This window comes from Aquarana catesbeiana, linkage group LG06, assembly GCF_042186555.1.
Source record: "Aquarana catesbeiana isolate 2022-GZ linkage group LG06, ASM4218655v1, whole genome shotgun sequence".
NCBI classification, from domain to species: Eukaryota; Metazoa; Chordata; class Amphibia; order Anura; family Ranidae; genus Aquarana; species Aquarana catesbeiana.
Window position 1 is genome coordinate 354,232,587 of NC_133329.1, and position 19,424 is coordinate 354,252,010.

Here is a 19,424-nt window from a genome sequence, read left to right on the forward strand (position 1 = left end):
CGGTCCTAACTCTATAGTTTTGAAAGTCTCCAAGTTGGAGCATATAGAGCAGTGGATACGTTAAGGGCAGGCTTGCCTGGATGGAGCCCACTCCTCTGTAAAGGCACAGAGCCACATTGGGCACCCAGCAAGCACACAATGGCAGCTGAAGGCATCCAATGTGCCCCCACACCCAGTCAGCGAACAAGCTATGCAAAAAGATAGAAACCACCCAAATTTATGATTAGCCTTTGCAGTAAGGTGCACATGGAAGGGCAACAAAAAGTTCCTAGCACACTTACCAGCCAGCCTGCAAGCTAACTAAATAGATCCCGTCTAACAGCTCACATTAAAAACGGAGGGTTTACTTGCACACGTTTGCTTTAACACCCACTTTTGGCACATATGCATCTATGGGCAGCAGAGGTTTCTGAACTGAGAGCACAGTCACTGCACGCTCCCAGCATCTGGTCTCTAATAATCATGTGACCACTTTGGAAGCCAATGACCGTGCTCGCTTGATCAGGCAGACCTTCTTGCCTCCCGGGCATAATAGCTCAGTTAGTGACGCTGGGATTGGGCAAAAAGATATTAAATGGAGTTTAGCTGTAAAGTAAAAGTATTGAGCTCTTGCTACAAGGGATCAAACAGTTCATAGGACTTTGACCAAATTTGGCAGGCTTTACTGGAACAATGGGACAAGATTTAGCAGGACCTATTTTGACAGGTTTTGTGTGAATGCATTTAATAACAAGCAATAGGCCTCTTGCACACAGGTGCCTGAAAACACCACACTTTTAGGCATCCAGGTGTGTTTTTTTTTTTTTTTTATTGATCTAAATGCAACCCTTTGCTATTAATGGACCTGTACAGACCAGCATGTATAGTTGCACTGCGTATAGATTAGTAAAAGAAAAATTACAAAAACTTGTGTTGCTGGTCAGTATTTTTACATGCATTTGTGCAAATACTTGCATATATGCGCATACACCACACTTCCTTGATTTACAATAAAAGTTTGAAAAAGTTTTATGCGTGTGCATGCATACGCTCAGTTACGTGCAAAAGCTATACAGCCCATCCTCACCTTCTTTTTTTTTTTTTTTCTGCCAGGAATATCTGATGTTCATACATCAGTACCATGTGCAAAAAAACACTAGTTCCCAATGGGGTTGATTTACTAAAGGCAAATCCACTCTGCACTACAAGTGCATTGCAAGTTCACTTGGAAGTGCAGTTGCTGTAAATCTGAGGGGAAGATCTGAAATGAGGAGAAGCTCTGCTGACTTTATCATCCCATCATGTACAAGCAAAAATGTTTTTTATTTTCCTTGCATGTCCCCCTCAGATCTAAAACGACTGCACTTTCAAGTGCACTTGTAGTGCAAAGTGGATTTGCCTTTAGTAAATAAACCCCATTTTGTATTTGCTTAAAGTCTAGTACCCTCTGTCCTCAAACAAAATGAACTTTTACTTCTCCTTGCATGACAACTACAATTTGCCAATAACTTTTTTTTTTTTTTTTTAAAAGACGTACTACCTCTCATTCACATCAATCAAATTCTGATTTTTTTATTTTTTTTTTCTTAAGTACCCAGACTTACATAAAACCTAGATAACTTTCCTGGCTAACTTGATTAGAACGTGATCACACACTCCCCCCTCTTCTCAGCCCAAAACAGCTGGCAGAAAGTTTTCGCTCTCTTTTCCTGTACACTTTAAAGCTGATCTGTCCCAGGCTGCACTCTCCTCACTTACGGACTTGTATATGACCCTGTAGATCAGTTTCTTCACTATTAGAAATATGTTGTAATGTACTTGGAATCGCTTTTTAAGTACCTAGGACTATGCCCAATCCTACTGCTCCTTACTAATGTTTAACCATTTGCCCTGAAGTTGTTAACACAGCGACTTGGATGATCACGAGATAACTGATACTTAAACTATTCTTTTTTCCTTTCTGCGTCACTGATCTCACTTACCTTGGTGCAGGGGACTACATTCCTCTAAGGAACCCAAAAAAGATGAAGGTAAGTGACTTACTCTGATATATTGCAATGTACAATTATGTTTTTTGCAATGTTTGCATTTAAACAGAAGCAACAGCTAATGAACTACAAACTTCAGCATACCTTTCTAATATCCATTGAAGCTGAAGATTTATAGTTTGATAAAACCTGATTAATGGTAATTTTCTATGTATATATCAGTGCAGTTGCACTGCAGCACATGGGTCAGCATACCGTTACTGATGGTTCTTCTTTACCATATCTTTATAGTTGCATCAGGAACTACTGTAAATAAACGTTAGATGTTCGTTGAGATACCAGCTGCAGCACAGATGCATCCAATTTTGATTGAAGGTGTATATTTTTATGATTATTGAAATCATTATGTATGTTGTAGAAAATGTACCTGCAGCATGAAAAGATTAGTTAATATGCAGTAAATGCATTGTAAAGTGACAGTACTGAATGTCTACCAACACATTCAGACCTGCTGTACTTCTAAGCTTGCAGTGAGTGTTGCTCCTGGATGGTCATCTCTCAATAAATTTAATGGAAATTGCTCTACTTTTAGTTACAGGTGCCAATGTTTGCCATTAACTTCCAAGAGCACTACACCAATTGCATAACTATACCCATAGAACAGCCTTTCTTTCAACTAGTGCGCCTTCTGGGTTCTTCAGGGGTGTCTTGGTAAAATGCCTAAAAATTGGCTAGCAATTATGTACAAGCCAGTGGGGTGGATCAAGCTTGCCTTTTTGAAAGCCACGGGCTTTTGTTTTGCAGCATTACAACCTTTAGCACTATGCAGGTCAGCCGCCGGCATCCTAACAACCAATGACATCATCGGTTGATGAGGGAGACGACAGGCACCTACAGAATCCTTGTTTGCCCTTCCCCGGCCCCTCTCCATCAGCACTGTGTTCGCTTTACCTGAGTGAAGGAGAAGAGAAACACTGGAATATTAGCCAGTACCATTGTGCATTGTAGGGTCACGGTACTGAATGTGTACCAACAGAAAAGGGTAAAATTTCAGGGGTCTTCAGACCTTCTGCTCTTTTAAGCTTGTAGGGAAGTTGTCCTGGATGGTCAGCTCAAGCCACAGGTTTTTGTTCTGTAACATTACTACCTTTGGCACCATGGAGGTCGGCCACTGGAATCCTAACAACCAATTACATCATTGGTTGATGAGGGAGACATCAGGCACCTGTGCAGAATACTTGTCTGCCCCTCTTCATCAGCATTGGGGTCACTTTAGGTAAGTGACGTAGAAGAGAAACACTGGAATATTAGTCAGTACCAGTGTGCAAAGGTGTATTGACTTTGTAAGAAAAAAATCACCTCTAATGTTTGTAAGGGGGCTTGGGAATAGCTATGCACAAGTCCCTGCCCCACTTCTTCCTTTCAAGAGCAACAACCCACCTGCTTGAGGCTTTAACCCTCCACCATCTCGTGCCCTCTCCATGCCAGAGCCCTCCTTATGACTTTCCCAGCCATTAACTTTTCTATCACAAATGAAGAAATGTTCACACAGAATAAGGATTGCTGCACTCTACTGATGGTAATTACAAAATGGCAAATAATCACATCATATCAAAATACTATCCGGGGGCACCTGACAGTACATTACCAATCACATATAGTGGATGATCTGCAGCAGTTACATGTGAAAGCATCCAGCAGCACATATAGCAAACCATCTTCCCTAGCTCAGTCTCTATCTAGCTGGGGTCATTAGTACTCATTTAGAGCTTCTGGGTCACCTTAGGCTGTCTTTGTCCACTCACTGGTCCTTGCAGATAGTCCCTCTGAGATAGGATCACTGCAGACATCTCCAGCTGGGTACAGCTCTCCCCGGTCCTCCTGGGGGATAGCCTAACACCAGGAAATGTATGGCCTGGCCAGAAAAGCCTTTTGCAACCCACAATAACCTCCACCACCATAAAGGTCAGGAAGTCTACCGCCGGCTCTTCTGGGTACAGGTCTACCTCTCCCTGCCCTCCAGCCCTGTCCAGGGCCTTCACTTGCTGACTACATCTGCTGAATGGTGGGGTCTCTAGCTCGCATGCCCCAAATGTCTCCTCCCAGCCTTATAAGTGGGCACTGACCCACCCATTACGTTAAGAGGAGGGCTCTAGCTAAAAGGGACCTAACACCTGCTTACACTTTTCTCTGTTACCACACTCTCCTGGGACAGAGCCACCTAGTGGCAAACTAGCTAACTGCACCTGTTTACATGTTGGATGGCCTATGTGTTTGGATGTTGCTGTGTTATGTAAAGCTATTCGTTTAGTTTTTACATTTTAAAATGGGGTATATCGTGCATAATTTTAAAGGGTGCCTTGACTGAAAAAAGGTTGAGAAACACGACCATAGAAGAGCATGCAACATCTATGGGACCCAGAAGCACAGGGGTGGGAAACTAACTAGTAAACTAGTCATTTATGCAGGTGGCAAAAAACATTCAGCCAACACATTTGGATGAAATGAATGTGTGTACGTGTATATAGTTGAGGTGCCTCAAAAATTCTTGCTATTAGTATTCTGCTCAAGTACTTGTCTTTGAGGGGAACAGTAGAGAAGCGTGTGAGGGGTGCTGTTTCACATTGCTGTAGTCCTACCATACATACAGCGTATTAGGAGTGGATCCACCTCCCCTATACTTGAGTCAAAGGAGAAAATGTCCCCACTCAATTTTATAGAGCTCTGAGCTTTTTAGCCATAAAGAAAAAACATTAACCTTAAGTAATAAATAAAGGGGATTTGTATTAACGGCAATGTTCAAAGGCCAGGTACTTGCTCAGTAATAAAGAACAGTCAGATTGAAAAAATCTACATTGCCAACAATTCATGAGATCTACCTTGGCAATGCTGTTTTCTGTTTAAAGATCCACCTTTAATATTTGCATAATTTGTTTTTATAGGCTTCAGGCTTTTGATTTCAATTACATTTTTACCTGCATGACTAGAATGTGCATAATGTATTCAGACACAAATATTACAAGAGAACAGTACACTGATAAGGTCATTAGAATTTACCTTTTTTAATAGCTTTTTTTTTTTTGTGGGGTCTTGTATGGGACACACTGGACTTGCGAGTATCTGGTGGTCAATTTGATGTAATTATGTGTAACAAGCAGCAGAGATGTGCAGGTAGGCCAAACAGGAGAGAAATAATATATTTTTAGGGGGTACAACACCACACCTCCCAACTTTTTGTGATGGGAATGAGGGACACCTATCAGCAAAAGTATGCAGGCATAGGCCACACCCCTCACCACGCCCCCTTAAAGGAGAATTGTACAAAAAAAGAGATTGGTTGAACCCACAAGTGCTTTTTTTTTACCATTACTATTCCTTTATATTGGCTTTTGGAATTTACAAATGCAGCAATTTAGAAATTGGATGAAAGGTTTAGGGCTGGAAAACCCTTTTTGATAGATAAAAAATGCATTTTATGTACTAACAACTCAAAAAATTATTTTCAGTGTGCTGTACTTTTAGATGGGGTGCCAAAGCCAGTTTTAGACATGCACACTCATTTGCACTAACGTGTATTAATGTGAGCATGTATAGTAGCATGAGCATGCCCATGTATCCAATGTACTGGGCCAATGACTATATTTTGTGCACACGCAGATCTTCAGGTACAGCTATGCACTTGATGTTCTTGACAATGTCACATCATAAGGGAAGATACGCTTGTAGTCAGTTAGCATCTGATGGGGGCATTCCAGTACAGACACTGTAAATGGAGCAGTTTCTCTGTTCCTATTGCAATCATCTATTTCAATGGAAAAGATGGGAAGGGGGGATGGGCAAAGAGGCAAAGTTGCTACCTTGCCATGGGGCCCATTCTGCCCTTATCTGTTTGTCTTGAACTTTCAACAGCACTACTCTTAGATTTATGAACTATCCGGGCATGCTAGATAAGGGAGAATAAGATACAGACAGAAGTACTGCTGCTTTACATTATGAATATCCATAAACTTTAGATGTTATTTTTATGCCCTTTTCATATCTAATAAAGGAAATAATGGGCGGAGGGGGTGATTTACAGTTATTCAATGATGGTCAGGAATATAATTGAATGGAGTGACCTGTCTTACGATAGATACACCAAATGGCCATGGCACGGTTTGTGCTGGTGGTGGAGCTGGTGTTGCAAAGTCAAAAATAAAAATGTGAGGACCTTTTGTGCCCTGTTTGTGTCCTACAACAAATTTGAGTGATAACTAGGGATGAGCTCGTAGTGCATTATGGGGCTTTTCACGGTGCTCAAATCTGCCGCGAATGCCCCATAATGTTCGCTGTTCTGGGAACGGGAGGCTTTCTTCTGGGACAACAGCCATGCAGACCAATTTGATGCAGTGTGCGGCGTATGGTCTGAGCACTGACATGACACCCCTTCAACCTCTGTGTGTGTGTGTGTGTGTGTGTGTGTGTGTGTATATATGTATATACATCACATGGTCCTAAGTATTCAGACCCTTTGCTGTGACACTCCTATAATTAACTCGGGTGCTGTCCATTTCTTCTGATCATCCTTGAGATGGTTCTACACCTTCATTTTGAGTCCAGCTGTGTTTGATTATACTGATTGGACTTGATTAGGAAAGCCACACACCTCTCTATATAAGACCTTACAGCTCACAGTGCATGTCAGAGCAAATGAGAATCATGAGGAACTGCCTGAAGAGCTCAGAGACAGAATTGTGACAAGGCATAGATCTGGCCAAGGTTACAAAAAAAATTCTGCTGCACTTAAGGTTCCTAAGAGCACAGTGGTGAGAGAGGTAAAGAACCCAAAGATCACTGTGGCTGAGCTCCAGAGATGCAGTCGGGGGATTGGAGAAAGTTGTAGAGTCAACCATCACTGCAGCCCTCCACCAGTAGGGGCTTTATGGCAGAGTGGCCCAACGGAAGCCTCACCTCAGTGCAAGACACATGAAAGCCCGCATGGAGGACACCTGAAGGACTCCAAGATGGTGAGAAATAAGATTCTCTGGTCTGATAAGGCCTAAAAGTTCTATCTTGGTCTTAATTCTAAGTGGTATGTGTGGAGAAAACCACGCACTGATCATCACCTGTCCAATACAGTCCCAACAGTGAAGCACGGTGGTGGCAGCATCACCATCAAATCTGTCAGGTTTACCATCCAACCTGACAGAACTGGAGAGGATCTGCAAGGCGGAATGCAGAGGATACCCAAATCCAGGTGTGAAAAACTTGCTGCATCTTTCCCAAAAAGACTCATGGCTGTATTAGATCAAAAGGGTGCTTCTACTAAATACTGAGCAAAGGGTCTGAATACTTAGGACCATGTGATATTTCAGTTTTTCTTTTTTAATCTGCAAAAATGTCAACAATTCTGTGTTTTTCTGTCAATATGGGGTGCTGTGTATACAGTAATGAGGAAAAAAATGAACTTAAATGATTTTAGCAAATGGCTGCAATATTACATAGTTACATAGTTACATAGTAGGTGAGGTTGAAAAAAGACACAAGTCCATCAAGTCCAACCTATGTGTGTGATTATGTGTCAGTATTACATTACATATCCCTGTATATTGCGGTCATTCAGGTGATTATCTAATAGTTTCTTGAAGCTATCAATGCTCCCCGCTGAGACCACCGCCTGTGGAAGGGAATTCCACATCCTTGCCGCTCTTACAGTAAAGAACCCTCTACGTAGTTTAAGGTTAAACCTCTTTTCTTCTAATTGTAATGAGTGGCCACGAGTCTTATTAAACTCTCTTCTGCGAAAAAGTTTTATCCCTATTGTGGGGTCACCAGTACAGTATTTGTAAATTGAAATCATATCCCCTCTCAAGCGTCTCTTCTCCAGAGAGAATAAGTTCAGTGCTCGCAACCTTTCCTCATAACTAAGATCCTCCAGACCCTTTATTAGCTTTGTTGCCCTTCTTTGTACTCGCTCCATTTCCAGTACGTCCCTCCTGAGGACTGGTGCCCAGAACTGGACAGCATACTCCAGGTGCGGGCAGACCAAAGTCTTGTAGAGCGGGAGAATTATCGTTTTATCTCTGCAGTTGATCCCCCTTTTAATGCATGCCAATATTCTGTTTGCTTTATTAGCAGCAGCTTGGCATTGCATGCCATTGCTGAGCCTATCATCTACTAGGACCCCCAGGTCCTTTTCCATCCTAGATTCCCCCAGAGGTTCTCCCCCCAGTGTATAAATTGCATTCATATTTTTGCCACCCAAATGCATTATTTTACATTTTTCTACATTGAACCTCATTTGCCATGTAGTCGCCCACCCCATTAATTTGTTCAGGTCTTTTTGCAAGATTTCCACATCCTGTGGAGAAGTTATTGCCCTGTTTAGCTTAGTATCGTCTGCAAATACAGAGATTGAACTGTTTATCCCATCCTCCAGGTCGTTTATGAACAAATTAAATAGGACTGGTACCAGCACAGAACCCTGGGGAACCCCACTACCCACCCCTGACCATTCTGAGTACTCCCCATTTATCACCACCCTCTGAACACGCCCTTGTAGCCAGTTTTCAATCCATGTACTCACCCTATGGTCCATGCCAACGCACCTTATTTTGTACAGTAAACGTTTATGGGGAACTGTGTCAAATGCTTTCGCAAAATCCAGATACACCACGTCTACGGGCCTTCCTTTATCTAGATGGCAACTCACCTCCTCATAGAAGGTTAATAGATTGGTTTGGCAAGAACGATTCTTCATGAATCCATGCTGATTACTGCTAATGATATCATTCTTATTACTAAAATCTTGTATATAGTCCCTTATCATCCCCTCCAAGAGTTTACATACTATTGATGTTAGGCTAACTGGTCTGTAATTCCCAGGGATGTTTTTTGGGCCCTTTTTAAATATTGGTGCTACATTGGCTTTTCTCCAATCAGCTGGTACCATTCCAGTCAATAGACTGTCTGTAAAAATTAGGAACAATGGTCTGGCAATCACCTGACTGAGTTCCCTAAGTACCCTCGGATGCAAGCTATCTGGTCCCGGTGATTTATTAATGTTAAGTTTCTCAAGTCTAATTTTAATTCCGTCCTCTGTTAACCATGTAGGTGCTTCCTGTGTTGTGTCATGAGGATAAACACTGCAGTTTTGGTTACTGAAGCCCCCCGATTCACTCGTGAAGACTGAGGAGAAGAATAAATTCAATACCTTTGCCATCTCCCCATCCTTTGTAACCAGATGTCCTTCCTCATTCTTTATTGGGCCAATATGGTCTGTCCTCCCTTTTTTACTGTTTACATACTTAAAGAATTTCTTGGGATTTTTTTTGCTCTCCTCCGCTATGTGTCTTTCATGTTCTATCTTAGCCATCCTAATTGCACCCTTACATTTCTTATTGCGTTCTTTATAAATTCTGAATGCTGTGGATGATCCCTCAACCTTGTATTTTTTGAAGGCCTTCTCCTTTGCTTTTATATGCATTTTTACATTGGAGTTAAGCCATCCAGGATGTTTGTTCGCTCTTTTAAATTTATTACCCAATGGGATACATTGGCTAATGCCCTTATTTAATATGCTCTTAAAGCAAACCCATCTCTCCTCCGTATTCTTTGTTCCTAATATTTTATCCCAATTTATGCCTTTTAGCAAGGTTTGTAGTTTAGGGAAGTTGGCTCTTTTGAAATTCAGTGTCTTTGTGTTCCCTTCATGTCTCCTATTTGTGTGATTTATACTGAAACTAATTGACCTGTGATCGCTGTTACCTAAATTGCCCCCGTATTTCCACATCTGTTATCAGGTCTGTATTGTTGGTAATCAGTAGATCTAGTAATGTTTTATTTCTAGTTGGTGCGTCTACCATCTGACCCATAAAATTGTCCTGCAAGACACTAAGGAACTGGCGAGCCTTAAATGAATGCGCGGTTCCCTCCGCCCAGTCTATGTCTGGATAATTAAAATCCCCCATTTAGGATAACACTTCCCATCCTTGCTGCTAATCCAATTTGTGATAGGAGATCGGTCTCCACTTCCTCCCTCAGGTTAGGGGGCCTATAGCATACTCCCAGTATTATTTTCCCCTTAGCTTCATCCCTTTTGGAGCTCTACCCATAAAGATTCCACCTCCTCCCTAGCCCCCTCAGTGATGTCATCTCTCACATTCCCTTGTACATTATTCTTGATATATAGGCATACCCCTCCCCCTTTTTTTACCCTCTCTGTCCTTGCGGTATAGGGTATACCCTTGAATGTTTGCCAGCCAATCATGAGAGCTGTTGAACCAGGTCTCTGAAATTCCCACAAAATCCAAATCCTCCTTGTACAACAGTATCTCTAGTTCACCCATCTTGTCCGCCAGGCTCCTGGCATTGGTGAACATGCCACATAGTTTAGACCGGTCGCATATTGCCCTCGTATTGGGTGTTTCAAGATTGCAACTTGGACTTGCTACTATACTCACCTTGTGTTTTTGTGCTTTGGTTAACCTACCACTAATGCCCCCAATACTACCCTCTGGAATATCTTCCGCGCTGGCTATCACTGTCTCTGGACCCTCCCCCCCATCGCCTAGTTTAAAAACCCCTCTAACTTTTTGGCCATCTTCATTCCCAGCAGATCTGCACCCTCCTCATTTAGGTGCAGTCCGTCCCTTCTATAGTACCGGTTACCGACTGAGAAGTCGGCCCAGTCCTCCAGGAACCCAAACCCCTCCTTACTACACCAGCTCTTCAGCCACTTGTTTACTTCCCTAATCTCCCTCTGCCTCTCTGGTGTGGCACCAATATAACAGAGTGAAAAATTTAAGGGGGTCTGAATACTTTCCGTCACCACTGTACAGCGCATTCGGTGGTTTCTAATACACTTCAGGCGGTGTACACAGTATCTAATACAGTGTGTACAGTTTCTAATACACTTCAGGCAGGGTATTTGTGTATATGTATATGTGTGTGTGTGTATGTGTGTGTGTGTGTGTGTATATATGTATATATATATGTATATATATATATATATATATATATATATATATATATATATATATATATATATATATATATATATATATATATATATATATATATATATATATATTAATATTATACTCTGCATTCAATGTAGCCTATATATACAGTGCATTTGGTGGTGTATAGTTTCTAATATACTTCAGGTGGTGTACACAGTATATAATACAGTGTAGTGTGGTGTTGTAAAACAAAAAATACATCATGTCCAGAAGGCCACCAAGGAGAGGCAGATGCTCAGAGGCCACTAAAAGAGGGCAAGCAGCCTCTGTGTCTAACAGTGGTGGTGGTTGTGGATATGGTGCATCCTCTGAAGGTGGCCGTGGGGCACGCTTGTCCTTTCTTTCCTGCTGCTGGCCATGTTATTGAGCCACAACATGCAGTGGATAAGGAAGCTGTCCTCATCCTCCTCATCCTCTGTCACCCAGGTTCAGAGTAGTTTGCCTTCCAACGCAGCTGCCAAAGCAGCCTATTCCACTGGCTCCTTGTTCAGTCACTTATTCCATAGCCCCACCATCATGCACGGAAGAGTCCCCAGAACTATTCGATCACAGTGTCAGGTACATGCTGCTGGAGGATGCGCAGCAATTTGATTGCTCCGATGGTTCCCAAGTTGAGCAAGGGAGTACCGTGAGCCTAGAGAGAGGGGGTGCCACAGAAGGACAAGAAACTGGCAGTCATGTTCCCCCAGGTGCAGCATACTGCCAAGTTTGCTCCAGTGATGAGGAGGGAGGGAATGATGAGGTCATTGACTGTACTTGGGTGCCTGAGAGAAGAGAGGAGGAAAGGAAGGACGAGGAGGCACAACTTCATTGAGGCAGGATGTCCCCTAGGGGGTAGCTTAAGGGCAGCCACCCTATTGCATCACACCGCAGAGCATCGCAGGTGCAGGGCACTGCTGACTCCCCGCTGACTTTAAAAAGTTTCTTGACGTGGGCCTTTTTAGACACATGTGCAGCAGATCACACCATTGCTGTTTGCAACCTATGTCAGAAGCGAATCAAGCGTAGCCAGAACAGCAGCCGCTTGGACACCACATGCTTGAACAGACATATGACAATCTGCCATGCAGTCCATTGGCAACAGCACTTGAAAGAGCTACATCAAAGAAAAATGTGGACTTCTCCTTGCTCCTCATCTGGGATTTCCAACCCTACTATACCTCCAGTCCTCTCAAAAACCTGCACTGAGAGGAATGAAGGTATAGCAATAGGTGTCCCAAGTACTTGCAGCCAATCTGCTAGCAGGACACCACCAATTGATTTTAGCAGGCAAATTTCCCTACCCCAGTTGCTGAACCGTAAAAAGAAATTTGGTCCCAGCCATCCACATGTTCAGCATGCTAGCTTGGCCAAATTGCTAGCACTGCAACTGCTGCCTTTTCAGCTGGTAGACTCTGCACCTTTCGTGAGTTTGTGGAATGTGCTGTACCTCAGTGGCAGGTGCCAAACCTGCGAAAGGACTCTAGGATTCGTGGTATCAAGGAGAGGGATCGTTACTGATTGGCAAACTTTCTTGATCCACGTTACATGGCAACCTTTCTTTGATCCACGTTACAAGGGTAAGGTTGCAGAACTCATCCTGCCTTCACAGAGGGAGCAGAGGATGAAACATCTTCAGGAGGCTTGAAGAAACCTTTTGTGCAACGCATTTCCAGACCCTGGGAGGTTACCATTTCCTGGTGCTGGACAACATGTTGCTAAGGCTTCGTTCAGTCAGAGGAAGAGCAGTGGGGAAGGTGGCCAGCTGACTGATGCCTTTAAACAATTTTTCAGTCCTTGGCACCACGTCTGATCGGTTCAAGCAACCATTGCCAGCATCTGCATTATATGGCACAGGAATATTTAGGGGCAAGAGCAGACTTGGAGACCTTTCCAAAAGAGCATCCACTGGGTTACTGAGTCTTGAGGATGGACCACTGGCCAGAACTTGCTCAATGTGCAATCAAGCTCCTGGCCTGTCCTGCATCCAGCGTGCTTTCTGAACACACATTCAGTGCTGCTGGAGGGTTTGTAATGGATCAAAGAGTGCGCCTGTCCACAGACACCGTTGAGGGGCTCACATTTATAAAAATGAATCAGTCCTGGATCAGCAGCTATCAAGCACCTGATGCTGATGTAACTGATTGAATTTGCTATGGATCTGGGATCCCTTGAAGACTTCCTTTGCTGCCTATCCTATTCCTCCTCATTCTTGATGATGCTAGCTTCCAACAACATTTTTGGTTTAGGGCACCACCACCAAGGCCCAATTTTTCTCCCCCTGTTTAACAGGGGCATTTACAGTAATTAAAATTTTTGATATAATATTTAACAGCAGGGCCTGTTCCTGCGCTAAACAAGAGTAACTGTGAGGGGTTACAGTGTTCTGACACCAGCAACACCTAAGGCCCAATTTTTCTGCAGAGTATATAGTGCAGTCCATATAGTGTGTGTGTGTGTATATATACTGCTGCTCGGAGTATATAGGGCCTGGGAGACCCCCACGCCATTTTTTTTCTTTTTAATTTTGGTGCAGGGTTCCCCTGAAGGACCTTGTATGGATTTTGGTGGGGGACAGCCACGCCATTTATTTTTGGTATTTTTGACACGGGGTTCCCCTTAATATTCATACCAGACCCAAAGGGCCTGGTAATGGTAATCATTTTTTCCAATGATTTTTAGCTATATTGCTGGGATCTGACAATACATTACAGCCACGAGCAGTTTTGAATTACTTTTTCCTTTTAGAAATGTCATTTTTGATTAGATTTGATATGAGATTTGTACTGTGCCGAATGCACTCCGTTAGGAGCACGTCTAGGCGCACAGAGACACTAAAATCAAATTGAGATTTCCAATAGAATGTTAACAAAGGAGCCTAGGGTGCCCAATATGAAAGAGGTAAAGTAAAACAGAGAAAAACCGGGGAGGGGGTGGGAGGGGGTAACCCTCCAGATGGGGAAGGAAAAAGGAGTATACAAAATCCATGGTTTTTTTTTGCAGGAATCCTATTCTTCATAAGATTATCCGTAGGCCTGGATAAAGAGGAAGGTTTTTAAACCCTTCCTGAAACTCAGGAGGGAAGGTAAAGACCTTAGAGACAATGGAAGGGAGTTCCACATGTCATTACCCTTTGTAACCAGGCGTCTGTTACCGGTAAATTTTAGTCTGCTGATTATCGGATCTGTGAGAAGTAAGTTGGCTGATTGGAGTGGTCTTGACGGTACATGGTGAGAGGCCCATTCAGACAGATAAATTGGGCCCAGTTTTGATGTGGTACTGTTATAAACATGGGACGGATGCGTTACTTTACAGGCAGATTAAGGAGACCCTCAAGGCACGATATTTAAAGGAATATTTCATTTTTATTGTTTCACTTTAAGCATTATTAAAATTACTGCTCCTGAAAAAATGACCGTTTTTAAAACTTTTTTTTGCATTGATACATGTTCCCTGGGGCAGGACCCGGGTCCCCAAACACACTTTATGGCAATAAGTTTCATATAAGCCTTTAAAATGAGCACTTTTGATTTTTCACGTTTGCGTCTCATAGACTTTAATGGTGTTCGCGTGTTCACTCAAATTTTTTTGCCTGTTCACATGTTCTGCTTCGAACCGAACCGGGGGGTTAACTGAATACAAAATGTCTTGGAGACAGGAAACATTTGAGGACCAATGGGGCTGAGGCAAGATTGTGGGATTGGTCTGGGAGTGGGAGCTGGCTAAAATGATGACCGCAATAAAAAGGACAATCTGGATTTATTGAAATAGAGGCATTAGCACCTAGTATGCTTGACGAAACGGAAACTATAACATTGCCTTTGCCTACCAAAATTCAGAAAGGAGTATGGCTCCTTTTTAGAATGTAGAAAACATTTCTATGCCAAAAAAGCAATCGCATTGTCCACCAACCACATTCCAGTAATCTTACAGCCAGAAAGCCTGGAGGGTGAGATGCAAAAGCATCACTGACACCAAAACATTGCTGTTCCTATGGACAAAGTGATTTTTTTATTGCTGGCCCAGTAAAACCTCCTCTCACACATCTCCTCCTTTATCACCAGTTACTTCCCATATCATATCTGACAGTCACACTGTCACAGTCAATGCATTACATTACATGCTCTGGTACAAAATGTGTTGTAAGGTCCATATTACAAAGTCACACCTCTACATTTCTTATTTAACCTTGCATGCTGTTACTGAATTATGCAGAATATTACGTTTACGATTGTGAAAGGTGCCTGAGGAAAGTTCGTTCTTTCTGCCACAAGATGGAGCTGGTGGACATACTGTGCTCCTGTTTCCGAAGTGCAGAACAGTGAACACTGGGAGGTGTAGTCTGGGCTATTAACTGTGCCATTGCAGTTGCTGAAAGAGAAAATACAAGTCACAATGTACCTGGAGGAGTCTAAAGCGGGAGAATAAATTCAAGTCTGGGAAAGAGCAGGGTTTTTTGGGGAATCACCGCCAGCCTTAAACCCTATGCAATTTGTGTCTGTTCTGAATCTGTTGCTCTGAGCCAACGCCACCATCCTCTTTAACTTATTATGTGACCCTGGCCCATTCCTGTGGACCAAGAAACCCCTTTTCTTCATTTGACCATCTTGCTGTCTGCAGGAATATCCATCATCCTAAGTGCGCCAACGTCTCTAAGGGCCCCAGAAAACGGCAGAAGACTGATTCCAAAACTGTATATGGTTTTCGGCTTTTTAGCACAGCCATTCTGTTCCTGAATATTTTAATCTCTAACAAAGGCCTAGAACTAATGCAGAGAATGCATTAAGGTAGAAAACCTCCAGCCTTTAAAACTAATTTAACCATCCCCTACTTCCTCCTGGCTAGATATATCCCTATTTGAGGGAGTAGGCAACCTCTGCCCTCCAGCTGTGGTGAAACTAAAAGTCCCATGAGACATTGCAAGACCCTGACAATCACAGGCATGAGTCCTAGAGGCAGAGGCATGATGGGATTTGTAGTTTTACCACAGCTGGAGGGCTGATTAAAACTCCTGTCTGTGGTGGTTTTTTTTTTTTTTTTGTGTTTTTTTGTCATTTTCTACAAAGTGAGGTAAACCCTCCCCTAGACAGTTGTCACCTAAAAAAAAAAAAAAAAATGCCCATTGGAAGATTTTGGAAGCTATCTTTTAGGCCTCTGCACACTGAACACTTTGACCATCCCTCCTAGATGCCTTTCCTCTTGGCAACAGCGATTTGGCAGAAAAAAAATGATTGATGCTTGTAAACGCGTGCAATGTGTTTAGGAGCATTTAGGTGCATCAAGCACTTGGGCATTTTATTAATTTCAGTGGCCAGAAAAATTATTTACTTTAGCCATTAAAATGAATTAATGCTTGAACGCTAAACATGCCAAGAGTGCATTTAGACTCATTTACACGCGTTTAAGCACATCAAGCACTTTTTCTGCCAAAGCGCCACTGCTCCTGAATGCACTGACAGTTTTTTTTTATTTCTGCCTCTAAACACGCCTGAATCTAAACTCCTGTAAATGCCTAACATTAAGGGGCGGTTAGAGGCGGACAAAAATATGCCAGATACTCCTAAGAGCAACATTAAAAATGTTCAGTGTATATGTGGCCTAAGGCCATTTTAGGGCTTATTCACACCAACAGAAAAAACACTGCATTTAGATGCATACAAAACTATCTGCTGTATGCATCTAAATGCAACACTATTGTATTCAATGAGCCCATACACACAGTTGTGTCTACAGATGAAAATGTGTGCTGCGTTTAGTCACCCACAAAATTAGGATACAGCTGACACGCGCAGATCTGCAGATTTCACTCACATACGTGCATAAACACGTATAAAAGCATATAAACACAAGCACTTTTGGTACGTATTTTATGCAAGATCTTTAATGCAGAAAATATGCACTGTGAATAAACACACACTACAAAAATATTGGTATGCCTGCCTTTACATGCACATGAACTTTAATTGCATCCCAGTCTTAGTCCGTAGGGTTCAATATTGAGTTGGCCCACACTTTGCAGCTATAACGGCTTCAACTCTTCTGGGAAGGTTGTCCACAAGGTTTAGGAGTGTGTCTATGGGAATGTTTGACCATTCTTTCAGCAGCTACAAATACTGTAGCTGCTGACTTTTTAATAACAGGACACTTAACTGTCCAGGGATCCAGCGCTGTCCTCCCCTGAGCTAGTTCTACACTAACCTTCAGGTTTCCAGCTCTTGCATTCTAACTGTGGGCAGCTGGCTATGCTGCTTTTGGCTTAATAGCCAGCTGCACATGCGCAAGCCATGCTGCACTTTGTGAATGGTTCCACAGTTTTCTGGGAAGACTGCGGGGAGGGAGGAGGAGAGGAGAACTTCCGCTAGGGACACCTAGGCCATCCAAGTGGGAGTGGGTACCTGTCAAAATTAGGTCCCCCCCCCAAAAGATGTGGCAGGGGAGGGGAGGAAAGGACGATTTAAAGGGGAAATTCCCCTTTTGGGTGGACTTCCGCTTTAAGTGTGTCATGCGCAAGCAGATGAAATAAACTTAAAGTGGTTCTAAAGGCTGAAGGTTTTTTACCATCATGCATTGTATGCATGAAGGTAAAAAACCTTTAGTGTGCAGATCCCCCTTATGCCCACCTGAGCCCGATCCTGATCCAGTGATGTGCACAAGAGTGGAAGCTCTCCTGGGTCTCTGCCTCCTCATTGGCTGAGATGCAGCAGACATTGGCTCCCGCTGCTGTCAATTACAGCCAGTGAGGAGCGAGCAGGGGGCATGACTAAACTGCTCTGTCTCATAGACGCACAGAGGCAGCTCGGAAGTGAGAATGAACGAGTTCCAGAGCAAGCAGCTTGCCCCCAGAGCAAGTGGTCCGTAAGGGTTTACAACCACTTTAAGAGGGTAGGGGCCAGGAGCACTGGTGGGGGACCCTAGAAGAGGAGGATCGGGGCTGCCCTGTGCAAACCACTGCACAGAGCAGGTAAGTATGACATGTTTGTTATTAAAAGAAAAAAACAATTCAACCTTTACAAACCCTTTAAATACATTTGGATAATTTATTTTATGTAAAAACTTTGGAAAGCATTCCCAATATTGCCTCTTCTTTTAACACTGGCCATATACTAGTAGTATTTCAACATTTTTAATTTTAAGATTGTTAGTTTGCTTTTTGCAATCATTAGTGGTGTCAAATTGATTTGAAATTAAACTTTTACCTGAGTGACAAGAAAATTAGTAGAAACGTGTTAGAATATTTCTCGAACACACACATTTCTAATGGCATAAGTGGTTTTCATTTGGGAAAGTCCATTCATGACCTCTGGAAGGTTTACCCCCCTTTATAACCAGGCAATTTTTTGTGATACGGCACATAACATATCCAATAAAAATTATTTTCCTCATACATTTAGGCCAATATGTATTCTGCTGCATATTTTTGGTTAAAAAAAAATTCCAATAAGCGTATATTGATTTGGTATGTGCAAAAGTTATAGCATCTACAAACTAAAGCAAGAGGTTAAAAAGCAAATAGAATTTTGAAGTCTTTTCACATGATGTTAGTCAAGTCATCAAATGTAATGGGAATTTTTGTACAAATTTTCAGACGAATGTAGGCACAAACATTAATTCAAAACTCTACTAGCGTATGGCCATCATAATTTAACTGCAACAGTAAACCATAGTAAAAATAATGAATAAAATGTATTTATGATTTTTTTGTATTGTCTGAATAGGGAAAAGGTCAGGCACTCAAATGCTGCATACATCACAGTAACACCAGTATTCTTACAGTAGCTAAACAGTTTTTCACAGGTTGGCCTGCTTACTTCAGTGCTACATTAAAAAAAAAAAAAAAGTCTTTCTTTCACACACATACAGAACATATTAATTGGTTAATTTTTTTACATAATAAAACTTTTCAAAGAACCGTTCTCCCCACCTCTCCTTCCTCCAGAAGCTTCCTGTTGGAATAACGGAGTTACCATAAAACTGGTAAAGAAATATTTGTGTCACTGTGACCCTAAGCTACAATATGTGCAAAATGGAATGCTTTTATTTTTTGCAAAAACCCCAGGAAAAAATAACATCTTGATTTTGGTAAACACTAGCATTTGTAAATTTGTTTCCTATTTAGGCTCAGTTCACATGTTTCCCTATGAGAGCCATCTTAACTGATACTACACAAGTCGCTCTGACTTTATAAACGGTTCGTGCACTACTTTGACTTTGTCTGACTTGGGTGCCACTTCAGCCCTTGTACAGGCTTCTAAATAGGATCCAAGTCGTACAACTTTGCTGTCACTGCAGTGTGAACCGAGCCTTAAAGTGATTGTGAAGTCTTGTGTTTTTTTTGTTTTTTTTTTGTTAAAAATACCAAATGTGTTATACTTCTCTCCTCTGTGTAATGGTTTTGCACAGAGCAGCCCAGATCCTGTGCTCTTCAGTGCTCCTAGCCCCTCCCTCCTGTTGAGTGCCCCCACAACAAGCAGCTTGC

General features: G+C 42.3%; 1 protein-coding gene across 2 annotated transcripts in view; it reads left to right on the plus strand.

The window, feature by feature from the left end:
- The window catches only part of DPP4 (dipeptidyl peptidase 4), a 198,209-nt gene that overhangs the window by 20,925 nt on the left and 157,860 nt on the right, over positions 1 to 19,424 (plus strand). For both annotated transcript variants that reach the window (XR_012245013.1, XM_073634044.1), the window contains exon 2: positions 1,972 to 2,009. Coding sequence is in view for 1 of the 2 variants with exons in the window: in XM_073634044.1 (XP_073490145.1) it covers positions 1,972 to 2,009 (38 nt within the window). In the remaining variant the exon portion in view is untranslated. The remainder of the gene's footprint in view (positions 1 to 1,971; positions 2,010 to 19,424) is intronic.